This window comes from Ambystoma mexicanum, chromosome 3p (genome assembly GCF_040938575.1).
Source record: "Ambystoma mexicanum isolate Mex_15411 chromosome 3p, UKY_AmexF1_1, whole genome shotgun sequence".
Taxonomy (NCBI): Eukaryota; Metazoa; Chordata; class Amphibia; order Caudata; family Ambystomatidae; genus Ambystoma; species Ambystoma mexicanum.
Window position 1 is genome coordinate 8,699,364 of NC_090925.1, and position 15,534 is coordinate 8,714,897.

General features: G+C 45.3%; 1 protein-coding gene across 1 annotated transcript in view; it reads left to right on the plus strand.

The window, feature by feature from the left end:
- LOC138580066 (vitelline membrane outer layer protein 1 homolog) overlaps positions 1-15,534 on the plus strand; it is a 283,370-nt gene that overhangs the window by 164,011 nt on the left and 103,825 nt on the right. Inside the window, exon 3 of the mRNA XM_069650313.1 lies at positions 13,162-13,345. Coding sequence (XP_069506414.1) covers positions 13,181-13,345 — 165 coding nt within the window. The 5' untranslated portion in view covers positions 13,162-13,180. The remainder of the gene's footprint in view (positions 1-13,161; positions 13,346-15,534) is intronic.

Here is a 15,534-nt window from a genome sequence, read left to right on the forward strand (position 1 = left end):
GGAGTAAAAGGGCTTATTATGCTGCAAGACAGCATATCAACCTATAGGCTTTGAGCGTGATGGGTGGGGGTTATGGGGCGCAACCAATATTCTTGATCCTTTAATTCCTTTGGTTTGATGGAGGTGTTAAATGGGATATCATATCGTGCCTCCTTTATTGTATATATTGGCCTAAACCCAGTCGCTCTGTGAAGAAAACCGCATTGCAAAGTTTCGATCTTAGATCAACTTAGCCGCCATTTTAGGTCCGTCCGCCATTTTGATTTCTATTCTAAAGTAATTCTGTGTCTAAAATGGTGGACAGTGTTTTCCCGCTTGTAACTGAGCCATCTTGCACTTTGTACGTTAGTTACTGTGTAAACTATCCGTTGGCCGAATGTTTGGGTTGAGTAAAGAGACCTTGTCCCATGTCTGACTTATAGACAGAGGATCATCTGCGCCAACAAATCCGATCTGCGGACATACATCAACTACAATGTAGTGCCAATAGTGAACGTGGACACTAGCTGAATTGCATTGTATAGGACATGTGTTAAGGCTTATTGTTAATCCTGTGAATACACTGTTGCCAATCTGACTTGTTTGTATGTGAATTTAGGATGATCCATATGCATATAGTTGGACAAACTAGAAGTGAACTTGGCACGAACCCTAGACCGAGTATCATTAACCTGTAGAGGGCTGGACATTATAATTGGAAATGTATAAAATGTGTAACTGTTTAGACGTCCTGTACCACTCACTTCTCACACCGAAAGGGCTGGTATTCGCTGTGATTTACTGAGGGCCAGATAGCTATCTGATACTTTGTTTCTTTGTAAACTGTACAGTCTTAGAATAAAGATCTGTGAATCTTAATAAGCCCGTGTTTGGTGTATTTCCTTTTGGGGTACTTACCCTTGAAATTTCCTCTTGCTTTTACAGATGGCGCCCGAATAGGGACCCTCAAGATTGATGCCATCTCGTTGAAGTTTGATTTGCGTAACGGACCGGGATAGGGCGGTGACAAAGGGGGCCCCTTTCTTGGATGTGACGTGACACCTCAACAGCGCTGCACAACCCGATCCCTGGACGTTGAGCCCGCGGTCCGAGGTGGCATCTTGACGAGGGTCCATATATCGAGGCAGGCAGACTCCAGCGTGGTTCGGTGTGCTCAGTGAGTGCGACTGTACATTAGAATAGTCACACTTTATATACCTTCGAAAACATGATGGTCAACCCTTCTGTAAGTTAATATTGGTTAATACATTACGGATCTAGGATTTGTGCCGAGTTCATGCATCTGTACATTTAGGGTTTGCCTTTAATACATTCGCCAAAACGCCTCAATGGCAACAGTATATCTTAGGATTTCATGTTAAACCTTCTCAAACAGTTTTGTACAATGTAGTCAAACAGGTGTTCACATTTCAGTATTTGAATGTATTATGTTCAACATATGCTCACGGATTAGCTTCATTGGCACAAGTAATCCTTTACACGCAGGTCAAGGAAGGACAAGGTCTCGGTCCATGACCCCAACATGTAGACTGCAGGCAAGTTACACATTAGTTTCTACACAGAGGTCAAGACGACCATGTTACATTCGGAATGACACTGTCCACCATTTTAGCTCACAAGGTGACTTTACGGAGAGAACCTAAAATGGCGGATAGACCTAAAACTGCAGTTTACATTCATTCTATGGTCAAGACCTTGTAACGCGGATTTCTTCGCAAGTGGCTTATAAGCAGCTTGGCGTAGGCCAATACACATATATTCATCACAAAAGGAGGCACAATATAATTTCCCGTTCGACAAACCCTCCTTTTGGCATATGCCAAGTGCTGAAACTACTTCTGATCACTTTATGAACAACTCCACGTACCATCGTCTATGCACCCTGAATCACTGTCGGAAATATCTATTGCCATTAGATCAGTTACTAGGACACATATTCTTTGGAGTTCTTGTCTGGGACATATACCTTATGTCCTATTGTACCTATCGCCTGTGCGCAACATCCCCCTATCATCGAACATATACTAAGTAAACACTGGATACAACAGCAAAGAAACAATAGGATTCCCAGAATGATCAGCAAGACCGAAAGCACCTTCCAAACCCAAAATCATAAGAAGTCCCAGAACCAAGCGCTAAGATCCTAGTTTCCCTCGGGAACATGCACTTCTGAGCTAAGGATGTGCTGATTCTGTATTGCTTTGAAGATAGTTGGTGAGGAATCTGGCACGAAAACACAGCAAGCTGACCCCACTAATTTACACACTGCACCACGTTCAGCCCAAATGACATCTAATGCCACCCGGTTCTGAAGTGCTACTAATCTTATTGCTTTTTGCTCTAATGTCATATTATAGAGTATGTCCGTGGTCCGGTTGATGTTTCTCTCCAGTAGTCTCGCTAGTCTTCTGATGTGTTTGGCATTCGCGATCTGTCCCCAAAATGGCACAAATGATTTTGCTTTACCCCCCAGAACCTGTGCTGGAGTGTCACCATTCTCGTCCCGCCGTGGACGAGCCTTTGAAACCTCTACCTCCAGTACTGGCTATGAATACCCCGGGTAACAGGATCCCTAAATAACAAGTTCCCTGCCAATCCCCGGGTAAACATGGAAATGCTACATTACCGCAAACAAAGTAGACAGGTTTGCCTACATACAAAGGTCTGTCTTCCCCAGTCAAATTAGCAATGTTGGCGCAACCTTTAAAATCTCCCATTGACTGAGTACCATTCCTCTGTATGCAGAAAGAAACTGAATCGTGGCTATGGTTAACAGTGTGAGAAGGAGGCATGGCGTCCTTATTGCCTATCAGAACCATTTTAAAGGAAATCAAATATTGAAAGGGACGAGACAATCTATCAGAAGGCCTAATAGAAGCAACATTGAGCTTATTCCTATTTGCAAAGAACGAGCATCCCAGGGGCGTAAGAACACGTTTCTCAAAACTATTCAAATTAGTACCATCAAAGTTCCCCGAGATGCTATTGTTCCATCGGCCAAAGAATAGTGCTCTAAGAGAAGCATAACAAGCAGTTGTCAAAGGTATAGGATTAATATTCCAACCTAGCCTCTTATCCCCGTGTTGCGGTAAATGCGAACAGACCCAACAGTTGGACTTATTAAAAATGGCATGTGTAGCATTCATGATAAGTAACAATGTCTGGGAGTCTTTGGAGATAAAATGTGTAGATGCACGGAAGAAGTAGGGACAGTGGGTACATTTTCAGTCAGTAACAAGGTCTCTAATGGATGTACTTCCTCGAGATGCCAAAAGCCTAAGACAGTGACTATTATAAAACCAATTATCATTATAAAAAGACAGCAATACGTTTTGTCCATTTTCCCAGGCGGTCACATGATCATTTAACAGTCCAGTAGGAGCGGTAGCGGTTGCAGGCATTTCAGTCTTCAAACGGAAACCCCAATTTTTTTTGCTGGCGACCTTCAGGCCAAGCGACTTCTTCCTCCTTCCACAACCCTAGCCAACAGAATCCCCTTTTTCAAACAATTATTTGGGCCAAAAAGCAAGCCCTTGATGATTTTCCTTCCTTCTTCAGATGCACAACCGAACCGTGCCGTAAGTCTATTTCCTTGGACGTAAATTGTACCTCGTTGTCCCCGGTACTGATTGATCCGAGAACAATGTGTCATCACTTCCCGTCGGAAGCAGCGTATCGAGAGCAAGTGAAGATGCAAGATCCGGAACGACAGTTTCCAGAAACAAAACTGTTGGAGAGTGTGGAGACAGAATGGTTGTTTCCCCAGGCCTCACGGGCTCAGAGAGAATCTCTGATGCACTCTCAATGCTGTTTACTGCTTTGGGATCATTGGTTGCAGTATCAATGAGGGGTTCTGTTTCTTCTGTATCGTATGGCACCGGGCGTGGAAGTCTCTTGACATGCGTAGCGTGGATCCAGTTCTTTCTGCCTGCAACGCGCACCATCATCTGTGTGACCAGCAGGACCTGGAATGGGCCCCTCCACCGGGGTGTAAGGCAAGAAGATCGCTCAAATGCCTTTGTTAACACCCAGTCACAAGGCCGAATGCTATGGCCCGGGCTCTCGTACCAAACAGGTAAATCATCTCGCACCTGGTGATAAATTAAATACAGGTTTTTATAGTCAACTGGCTACAGTAGTCTGAAAGAAGTACATTTTCAACATTCCTTAAAGACCGACATTTTGGAAGGTTCCAGATATTGGCAGGTCTCCCCGTTACCACCTCAAATGGAGAGAGCCCAGTCTTAGTTTGAGGGGCTGTACGCATGGCTAGTAACACGATCGGTAAGGTGTCCGGCCATTTTAGTTTGGTGCCAGCACACGTCTTATCGAGTTTGTTCTTGATGATACCATTGTGTGTTTCTACTAGTCCGGCACTTTGAGCGTGTCTGGCCGAATGGAACCGTTTGTCGATCTGTAATGCCGCACATATCTGCAGAATTACAGCAGCGACAAAATGTGGACCATTGTCTGACCAGATGACTCTAGGTAGCCCGAACCTGGGAAAATAATCCTTTAACATGGTTTTTGCAGTGGTCATGGCTGTAGCGTCTTTGACAGGGAAAGCCTCGACCCATTTGCTGAAAGCACAGATGACAACTAACACATATTTCAGGTTATTACACCGTTCCATTTCAATAAAATTAAAATGAATGAACTGAAAGGGGACAGAAGGTGGTCCAAAACTAAACTTCCCCTTGGAGTTGATGTTCCCTTTCCCACATTGTGCTGTAAACAGATCATGCAGTCCTGAACATAGCGCTGAGCTATTTTAGAGATGTTGTCATTCGCCCAAACTTTCTCCAACATTTTTGTAAGCTTCTGGGCTCTTCTCCTTCCCTCATCCCTGACTGTCTTTCTGCTATCCAGGAATGGTGTGCCGCCAACGACCTCTGCCTTAATGCCAGTAACACCGAGATTCTACTCATTGGCACACCCACTCCCTCCTTTCCTGCAGCTCTCTGGCCGGCCTCTCTTAGCCATCTTCCTGCTCCTACCTGCAAGGCAAAAAACCTCAGGGTCATCTTCGACTCCACACTCTCCTTCTCTCCTCACATTTCTGACATTTCTAAGAAGTCACACTATGAGCTGCACCTCCTCAGAGGTATCCTTCCTTTCCTCTCCTTCCCCCAGAAGCTCACTGTCTCCAGAGCCCTGGTTCTCTCAAAGCTGGACTACTGTAACAGCCTCTATCTAAATCTGCCTGCCTCTACTCTCCGCCCTCTGCAACTCATCCAGAATAGGACTGCAAGACTTGTCCTTGGCCTCAAGCCCAGGGACCGTATCTCTCCAGGACTGAAATTGCTACACTGGCTCCCTGTGGCTGCGAGGATTAAGTTCAAAACCCTCTGCATTGTCCACAAGGCATTCTGGGGCCTGGGGCCAAATTACCTTCAACTCTCCCTTCCTAAATATCTTCCTTCTCGAGCACTTCACTCTTCCGCCTCCAACTCCCTCAGGGTCAGCCGCTTCTCCAAGCAACGAGTTGAGGGGAGATCTCTCTCCGCAGCAGGGGCCTCCCTCTGGAACAGCCTTCCTCCATCCCTGAAACTTGAGGAGAACCATCTCCAGTTCCAGAAGCACCTCAAAACCTTCCTCTTTGCTTCTGCTTTCTCTCTCCCTCTCCCCTGCTAAATCACTGAAACTGTACTGAATCAGCAACTGGGCCACTCACCAATCTCGGTCCTTGTCCCAGCCACTCTCCCCTGCACTGCCTTCCTGGCAACCCCTGCACTGCGGGACTGTCTCTGTATCCCTACAGCCCCCCTTCCCAGCACTTTTCTGCACTTATCTTGCACTTGCCACCAGCTGGCCCTTATTATTGATCTTGTTCATTAATAACCCTGTACTGCACTTTCCCCTCTCCCTTTCCCCTTTGCGCTTTTCCCGTCCCCCCTACCCATGCACTTGGGCAATCTGAATGACACTTGGCCTAGTAGGATCGTTGTCTGTCTCCCCTTGTTCCCCCCTCCCTGCCTCGTCGCGCCTTGAAACACTTGTGTATAGGCGCGTTACAAATGCCATATCATATCATATCATATATGTGTAGGGCCATGAGCCATGACGACCATCATCATCACGTATGTGTCAGGAAGTAGCCATTTCCCTTCGACTATGTCCTCCCAACACCCATCATCATCAAGTTTCCCCAAGCCTTCAGCCCATTTCTTGGACTCTTCTAATGTGGCATTGGCTTGGTTATCCCTTACGGAATCAACACCCTCATCCATTGCATAGGCATTTACAGTCTCCCTTGAAACATACATATCCGTAAAGACATTGGTGGCAGTCTGTTTAGCTATCTGATCAGCGAAAGCATTCCCTTTTCCTATATCATCTATAATCTTCCGATGTGCTGCACATTTCTCGACAGCTAACTGAGTAGGGAGCACAAGCACTGAGAGCAGTTGTACTATTAGGGAGCCATGCTGAATCTTTGTGCCATGTGAAATTAAGAACCCTCTTTCTGACCAAAGTCTCCCAAAGTTGTGAACCACCCCAAAGGCATACTGACTGTCAGTATATATGTTTACTGTAAGCCCTTCAGAAAGTTCACAAGCTCGGGTCAATGCTATAATCTCTGCGGCCTGCACAGAGTTATGCGTGATTCTCTTGGTTTCCGCGACCGTGCTCAATGTAGTGATTGCATAAGCAGCTGTGGATGTACCATCCGGGAGATTGACGCAGGAGTCATCACGAAATAGCTCCCCTTGTGGATTGTTCAAAGGGGTGTCTTTTAGATCAATTCTACCCTTTGTCTCTTGTTCGGTAGTATACAGACAATCATGTGACTCTTCATCACTGCAAGCAGTACCTTGCGGGAAAGGTAAGAGTTCAGCTGGATTAAGAACACAACACCTCTTAATTTGTATGTGGGGAGCAAACAAGATCAATTCATATCTCGTCAACCGTGCAGAAGTGAGGTGTTGCGTTTGGATTCTGTTCAATAGAACAGCTACAGAGTGAGGCACCATCAGGGTTAGATCATGGCCTAGGGCCATTCCCTCACTCTGTTTTACAGACGCAGCAGCAGCAGCGACAGCTTGCAAACATCTTGACAAAGCGCATGCTACAGGATCAAGGGCGGAAGAAAAGTAACCGCATGGCCTATTCTTCCCTCCATGTTCCTGCGTTAATACAGCCAAAGCACATCCATCACATTCATGCACAAACAACACAAAGGCCTTTTCATAGTTTAGTGTGCCCAAAACCGGTGCCGAGCACAATACAGTCTTGAGCAGATCAAATGATTGCTGGTGTTCCGTGTTCCACGGCAATGGTAGAGAAATTCCCTTCTTCTTAGTCAAAGCCATCATTGGCTTAATCACTAGTGAGAAGTTCGGGATCCACAACCTACAGTAAGAAGCCATTCCTATCAAGGCTCTAACTTCCTTCTGTGTATTTGGGACAGACATGCCAGAAATTAGTTTTATCCTTTCAGGTGTCAATCTTCTTCCCTCCTTTGACAGGAGATAGCCAAAATAGGCGACCTCCTGACAACAATATTGAAACTTTTTAAGCAAAGCTTTGTGACCATGTTTAGCCAAGTGAATAAGCAATAATACAGTGCCCTCCTTACAAGCGCTCTCAGAGTCTGCAGCTAAAAGCAAGTCATCAACATACTGAAGCAGTGTACAAGTAGAGGGCAATTCAAGAGTATCTACTGTCCTTGTGTGTAGGAATAATAAAGAAAGCATTCTTCAGATCCAAAACACTAAAGTAAGTAGCTGAGCCGGGATCATGGTTAATATTGTCGTCACATCAGGCACAATTGGAAATTGCGGAGTGACGACCTTATTAATGGCACGCAAATCAATTATGAAATGAAATGGAATTACATTATCGCCTTTTTTGTACACGGGCAAAATTGGACTATTGCACAAACTACCTGCAATTTCCTCAATCACCCCTCGATGCACAAAATTGGAAACAATGCATTTCAAGGCATGTTCGCCCTCAACTGAAATCTCATATTGTGGAATACTTGGCAGCTTTACTCCATGTTTCAGAACTAGTTTAACAGTCTCAATTTGTAAAACGCCAATGTCATTGTCGTCAATTGCCCATAAACACTCTGGTACATCACTGAATTCTGGCGGCAAAGGTCTGGTTAAGAATTGTGAGACAGAAAGTTGCTGTGGTGAAATCGTCAAATGCACTCCATCAGAAGAACAATGAACTACCGCATTTAATTCTTTCAACAGATTCAACCCCAGCAAATTCTCTCCACAATTCGAAGACAAAAGGAATGGACAGTGGTCCATAAAGGGACCCAAAGAAATAGGTACTGGTGAAGAAACTGGGCAGACAACTGGTGTGCCAGAAAACCCTACAGAAACATTGGTTTGCCCTGACAGTGGAATGTTTGGAACCCGAGAATGATCAATGGAACACTTCTGTGCCCCAGTATCTATCAAGAATAGATGTTTCCTATTTCCCACTATCATTTCAACGTAGGGACCTTTCTGATTAACGGGAATAGGCGTTGGTTCCAAACCCTGCTTCGGGCAATCCTAGCGAAACAGAATATCGTCAAAAGGAAGTTCTTCAGAGAGGTAAGCGTCAGAAGGATGATAAAATATGTTTCTAGTATCCACACTTGGTACCTGATTATCCTGCGAAAAAGGTTGCTGTGGATCCTGTGCAAAATGAACTCTACCAGGGCCCCCTACACCCGGTCGACCTCTGGATCATCACCCCATATTCCCAAATGTGTTATTTGACCTTTGTCGTAGGATCGGGCATTGTGCACGCCAATGACCCTTCTGCCTACAATAGGCACACTGGTTAATGTTTACAGGACCCAAGGGCACATTTCCTTGTGGAACATACTGACCTTTAAATTGCGAATTACCCCCTCTACGGCCTCTAACAATTTGTTGTAATAATACTTTTGTCTTCAAATCACCTTTTCTCTTTTCGACTCTTTCCTTTTCATTATTGACACGATTATCATAGTACTGAGCCATGTGCAGTACTTCTGATTGAGACTTCGCTTGCCAAGCGCTCTCAGAAGACATAATTTGTGACTGGATGTTAGGCAGTAATCCACGCACAAATTTGTCTACGAATAATCTTTTCCCAGACTCTGTGTCTAAGTCTTGTCCACTGAAATCCGAGAACACCTGTTTGAACCGATTGAAGAACTCAGTAGCACCCTCAGACTTCCCTTGGACACAGGCCGTAAGCTTGTCCCAAAGAATTCTCTTTTCAGGAATTATAGTTTTCAATTTTGCAATGATTCTATCCGGTAAAGTTAGTATCACCTGAGGTGGTTTCTCACCAGCTGGCCTTTCCCCATCGAGTCTGATTATGTTAGCCCATGTGTCTCCTAACCCTGTACGTCTTCTATAATCCTAACCTGTTTTCACAAATCTACAGGTAGGAGTAGAGGAAATAACAGATCAATATCATCCAAGGTGAATACTGAGGATTGCAAGACAGACTCTATTTCTTTATAGAATCCTGTCAGATTTTTCCTAATGTCAGGAATAGATTGTCTAATGGTATTCACTTTCTGTCTTGAGAACAGGACGTGAAAGAACTATCACACATAATGTGCAGGAATATCTACAGCAGCTGAACTCGTTACAGCATTAGCGGGAATCTCAACTTTCGGGAAAATGTCGGAGGAACCTCTCTAAAAGGCAACTGAGAAGTAGGCAACTCCGAATGCTTACTAAGCAACAGAGCCAAATCGAGCGCTAAAGCAGCCGAAGAAGTTTCAAATGAAAAAGCTCTCTTATAAATACTCAATAATTCTGTGGAACAACAAATCTTTCTTTTTACACATTCATCCTGCAGGTACTCTACCATTACCTGTATTACTTTCCTCTGCATTTCTGGGGTATACTGACTATAAGTATCATATACTTCAACTGGAGTTATCGATATATCTGTGATCCATCTAATCGCGTCCTTTGTACAAATTCGTGTTTCATCGGGTTTACGACAAGGGAGGAACCGTTTCTGTCCATACATACTATCCTCATCTTCATCCTCATTCTGTAAAATTTCCAACTCCTTTCTATACTCAAATATCCTCTCGACATGCTCATGTACTTTCTCCACAGTGGGGGTCATTCCGAGTAGGGCGGTAAGGGTTAACGATCAACGTAACGAGACCGGTGCCGTTAAACCCTTACCACCCTATTCCGAGTTCCCTTTGCGGGTTGGCACTTAACGCCTGCTTTTTCCAGGTGTTAAAAAACCAACCCGCAAAGGGACCTAGGAGCTAATTACGGCACTGTAATTTACGGTGCCATAATTAGTGCCTTCCCCATTCCCATTGAGCCCTATGGGCCAAAAATGGGAATGGGGAAGGGCCCATGGTGAATGGGGAATTACCGCCCCCGCCAACCTTGGAATGGGGCGGTAATTCCACCATTCACCATGGCGGAGTCGGAAAAATAACGGTGTCAACCAAGGCGCTAATAGCGCCTTGGTTAACGCCAGGGTCGGAATGAGGCCCAGTGTCTCTTGAAAACGCTAAAGTGTTTGGATCCCTCAACCCTTGCGGGAGATCTGCATTATTTAATTTGCCCCACCTTACACATAAATGAATCCCTAATCCTTCAATAAAAACATTTTTCTCAGGAAAATTGTCTATATTAGAAAGTGTGGCAAAAACATTAGCTCGATAATCTCTCTCTATACAATGTTTAGCCCATGCAATCAAGTCACGTTTCTTTTCTGAAGGTACAGTATTGCGAGTGACTACCCTTGATCCCGTTCCCTGATCGACTACAAGCGGTGCAGGACCACTTGGAAGAGGAAGGGTAGGCAGGTTCAATGGAGGTACTGCTACTGGTGCAATAGGAAGAGGCGGAGGAGTAGGTGGAGGAACAACAGGAGAAGCAAGAGCAACAGACGGAGCAGGAAGAGCAGGAATAACAGCAGGAAGAGGCAAAGCAGCAGGAAGAGGACCATACGGAGGTGGCGCAGTCGCATCAGGCCTTCGTTCATTTAATAATTTGTCAATAAATTTGTCGGAATTATGAAAGTCTTTAGAAGGATAGATTTTCGGAATACCAAGTGAGAAAGCCCTATCCATATTCCTAGCCGACTCAGACTGTTTATCTTGGTCATATAACAACGTTTTTTCGGCGTTCGTTTTATGACGGCGCACATTTTTTTCCCTACCCTTAAGCTGCTGTAAAGCTTCTTTTTTCCAATTCAGCAAAACATCAAATGCTGCAGGTCTAGCCTTTTTCTTTAACAAAATTGACTCTAAATACTCAATACGAGGGATTTCAAAACTACCATTGATTGGCCACTGAAGTTTGGAAGCATGTCTGGTTTGTCTGTTCCAAATATCATTGAACATTATACTACCAATGCCATGCTTACAGTACATAGTACAAGCCGGCGGCCCCTCCAGTGGTGCCGGGCGGCTAAATTCCAAAGATTGCCTATCACTGCGGAACAACGCCCTGAAGCAGGTAGACAATTTCCCAGGCATATCAAAATATTGGTGTTACCTGGTCAGTAATTGTATTTGCAGATACAATGCGCCAAAACAAATTATCAGGATACTTAAGAATCGGGTCACGACTCACCTGATCAATCCTAAGGAGGTCTCATCGGATTTCAAAGATTCTTTTCTAACTATTCTTACTTCGTGTTTGGTGATTTCGGCAAATCTGCCCGCCTCGATAAGTGGACCCTCGTCAAGATGCCGTCTTGGACCACAAGCTCATCGTCCAGGGATCGGGCCATGCAGCGCTGCTGAGGTGTCGCGTCTCATTCAAAAAGGGGCCCCTTTAGTTTGTCACCCCCTCCGATCCCTGTCCGATACCGTGTGTCAACCTTCGACAATCCGGCATCAATCTTGAGGGTCCCTATTCGGGCGCCAACTGGAAATACACTGAACACGGGTTACAAAGGAACATACAAAGGGCCTCATTACACGGTAGGCGGTAAGGGTTTACCGGTACCAGTATTTTACCGGTACCGGTAAATCCTTACCGCCTTACTACGAGGTCCCTTTGCGGGTTGGGGAATTTAACGCCTGCTTTTTGCAGGCGTTAAAAACCAACCCGTAAAGGGACCAGTGGAGCTAATTACGGTACCGCAATTTGCGGTACCGTAATTAGCGCCTTCCCCATTCCCATAGAGCCCTATGGGGCAAAAATGGGAATGGGGAAGGGCAATGGTGGAAGGGGGAATTACCGCCCCGCCAACCTTGGAATGGGGCGGTAATTCCCCTTTCCACCAAGGCAGTGCCGGTATTTTACCGGCATGAACCATGGCGCCAATAGCGCCATGGTTCACCGCCTTCTGTGTAATGAGGCCCAAAGATCTTTATTTTATACTGAACAGTTTCAAAGGACAAGGCATCAGATAGCTATCGGCGCTCAGTACAACACAGCAAACTCCAGCGTGGTTCGGTGTGCTCAGTGAGTTCGACTGTACATTAGAATAGTCGCACTTTATATACCTTCGAAAACATGATGTTCAACCCTTCTGTAAGGTAATATTGGTTAATACATTACGGATCTAGGGTTCGTGCCGAGTTCATGCATCTGTACATTTAGGGTTTACCATTAATACATTCCCCAACAAGCCTCAATGGCAACAGTATTTCTTAGGATTTCATGTTAAACCTTCTCAAACAGTTTTATACAATGTAGTCAAACAGGTGTTCACATTTCAGTATTTGAATGTATTATGTTCAACATGTGCTCACGGATTAGATTCATTGGCACAAGTAATCCTCTACACACAGGTCAAGGAAGGACAAGGTCTCGGTCCATGACCCCAACATGTAGCCTGCAGGCAAGTTACACATTAGTTTGTACACAGAGGTCAAGACGGCCATGTTACATTCGGAATGACACTGTCCGCCATTTTAGATCACAGGGTGACTTTCCGGAGAGAACCTAAAATGGTGGATAGACCTAAAATGGCGGTTTACATTAACTCTAAGGTCAAGACCTTTTAACGCGGATTTCTTCGCAAGTGGCTTATAAGCAGCTTGGCGTAGGCCAATACACATATATTCATCACAATAGGAGGCACAATATAATTTCCCGTTCGACAGTCCCATGCTATATTGTGCATGGATTGAGATGCCTTTGACAGGAATGTAATGACTGGTCTTCTACTGTGATGCACTGTGTCTATTTCGAGCCAACATTTTCTCTGTCGGCCATTTTGCAGGAAGTGGCAGATCCCCGGCATGGTGCAGGTGCTCGGCTTCGCTGTCCTGGTGCTGGTGTCTGGATGGGCAGACGGCAGAGCGTACACCTCGATGATCTCTGTTGCCAATGGCGGCGCTTCTGGAAAATGGTATGCCATCCAGCTGTGCCCGGATCGGATCTATGCCCGAGGATTTTCTGTGAAGGTATTGTAATCTGTGATTCAAATGCATGCCCAGGTGAGACTTTGCCCCTCTCCCTTAAGCAGCCCTTTCCTGGCTGTATGTGCACACAACCGCTCCACTCGCCAGCAAGCTTGCTTTACCCATCGCTAGCAGATCACCTTGTGTTGCCTCTAGGAAGCATAGTCTACTTTTCTACCTCACAGACTCACAGCTAAGCACCTCCTTGTCTGGGTGGTCCCCTGCAGAGAAGGCTTTGGGGTGCCTCTGTGCTAGGCAGAATCCTATGCAGTTCCCTTGGGGAGCACTACAGAAGATTAGGACTATAGGTATATGCAATAAATCCCCTTTGGTATCAGTCTGTACCACGCAGATTTAGTTGATAGCTGTGGCTGAGCAGTCAGATTTATCTCAAGAGGGATATGAGCAGTATTCAGGGTTTACACAGTAGGCCTTCAGTACTATGGGACAAGGAAACACTGACCAAAGCTTTGTATCAAAAAGAATATATATATTTATTTTACACACTCTTAGTTCAACACACAAGTCACTATCATTAAAGCATGTTAAACCAGTCAAGAAAAGTATACACAACTCCCTAATAAAATTGTAGACAAGTTTGAGCAAGAGTGAAAACAGAGCAAAATGGCACAGTGTAAACCAAGCAGAAATGGCACTCTAACAATTTCTTCAGAGGGAGGGAAACGTCAAGTTATACAGGGTTAGACTCCTAAACACACCAGCAACACTTCCTCCTTGGATTGTAAACAGGTTAGGCAAGGTAATACTTTAGCATAAGCAATACTTAGGTGAGAACCGAGCAAAATGGCACTTCAACTATATATAAAGGGGATGGAAAGGTGGTTATAAGAGTGTAGGTGCACCAACACATTTCTTGATGAAAAGAAATCTAGAGAAGGCAGTTGTAAAAGAATTAGTCAGAGTCAATAGGCCTGTGCCAGAGTCAGTGATATGAGGCAAAGTGCACAGGATCAAACAGTTCTAGTAGCTACAGTCAAGTCTTTGTTTAACGGTTGAAAAGGAGGGTGCAGAAGGTAAAAAGACAATGTTAGACGATAGGGGCAGCCAGCCCAGAAGGTAAGTAAAGGATTTAAAACACCTTTAGCGGTACCCAACGAAACGGGAGGCCTGGAGGAACAATGTACCTTAAAAGTGGAAGAGGCTCCGGCGGTGGCAGTAGTTCCTGGCAGATCCTGCAGTTCAGGAGATCCAGCAGAGGAAGAGAGGCTCTCGTTCTGGAGGAAGGTTCGAGTCACTGCACTGCCCAGGGAAGAAGCCGGCCGCGGTGATGACAAAACGGAATAAAAGGTAAGCTCCTTTAAATCGTGGCCGTGGTGGACGGGTGCGTGGCTATCCGGTCTCCTAGTGCTTGGCACTGGCAATTCGACCAAGCCAGGTCCTGGAAGGTTATTGGCGAACTGGTTGGCCCCACCAGCTCAAGGGAAGGAGGCTCTTGCAGGTGAAGATCTTCTCTTTTCATTGGAAAAAAGTGGTGAGGATCTGCAGCAGGGCTTCGCCGGTGGCTCGGTCGTTGCAGATGTCTTCAGCTTCTCTCCTCTTCGGATTTCTTAGGTCCAGTGGCGATGTCTTGTTCTCCAGTTCTCAGATCCCTGCTTTTATGCAGAAAAAAACCCATTCATACAGCCTAGCTGTCACTCACACAGCGGGGTGGTTATCCTGGTAGGATAACCCCGCAGCCTATCAGGGCAGAGTGCGACTTGGGTTGCTTTAGTGCCCACTCCCCCTCCCACACATCCTGTCTAACCCAGACTCCCTGGCGCCTTAAGATGGGCTTCTGTCCAGAAGCCCGCCAAAAGGACAAACAAAGGGGCCCGACCTAGGTTTGTATTATAGAGTGAGACACGAGAAAGAAATATTATCAAAGATCTGGCAAAAAAGAAAACACCGGAGTAAAGTTAATAAAAAGATAATCCGGCAGTATGTTAAAGACTATCATAAAAAGTGGTAGCCTTGAACAATGGGAAAATCCCATAGGAAAATATTTGCGGTTGAATATTAATGGTAGTAACCACTGCCACCAGCCAGAAACTTTGGAGGGAGGGACTCGACAGTACCCTCTCGAAAATGAACACCAGGGAAAAACTATTAACCCTTCCCAGTAATTCCATGGTAAGATTGTGTGTACTGGTTTTATTCATAACTATTGACTTGCAAAGTCAATGGTAACTTTG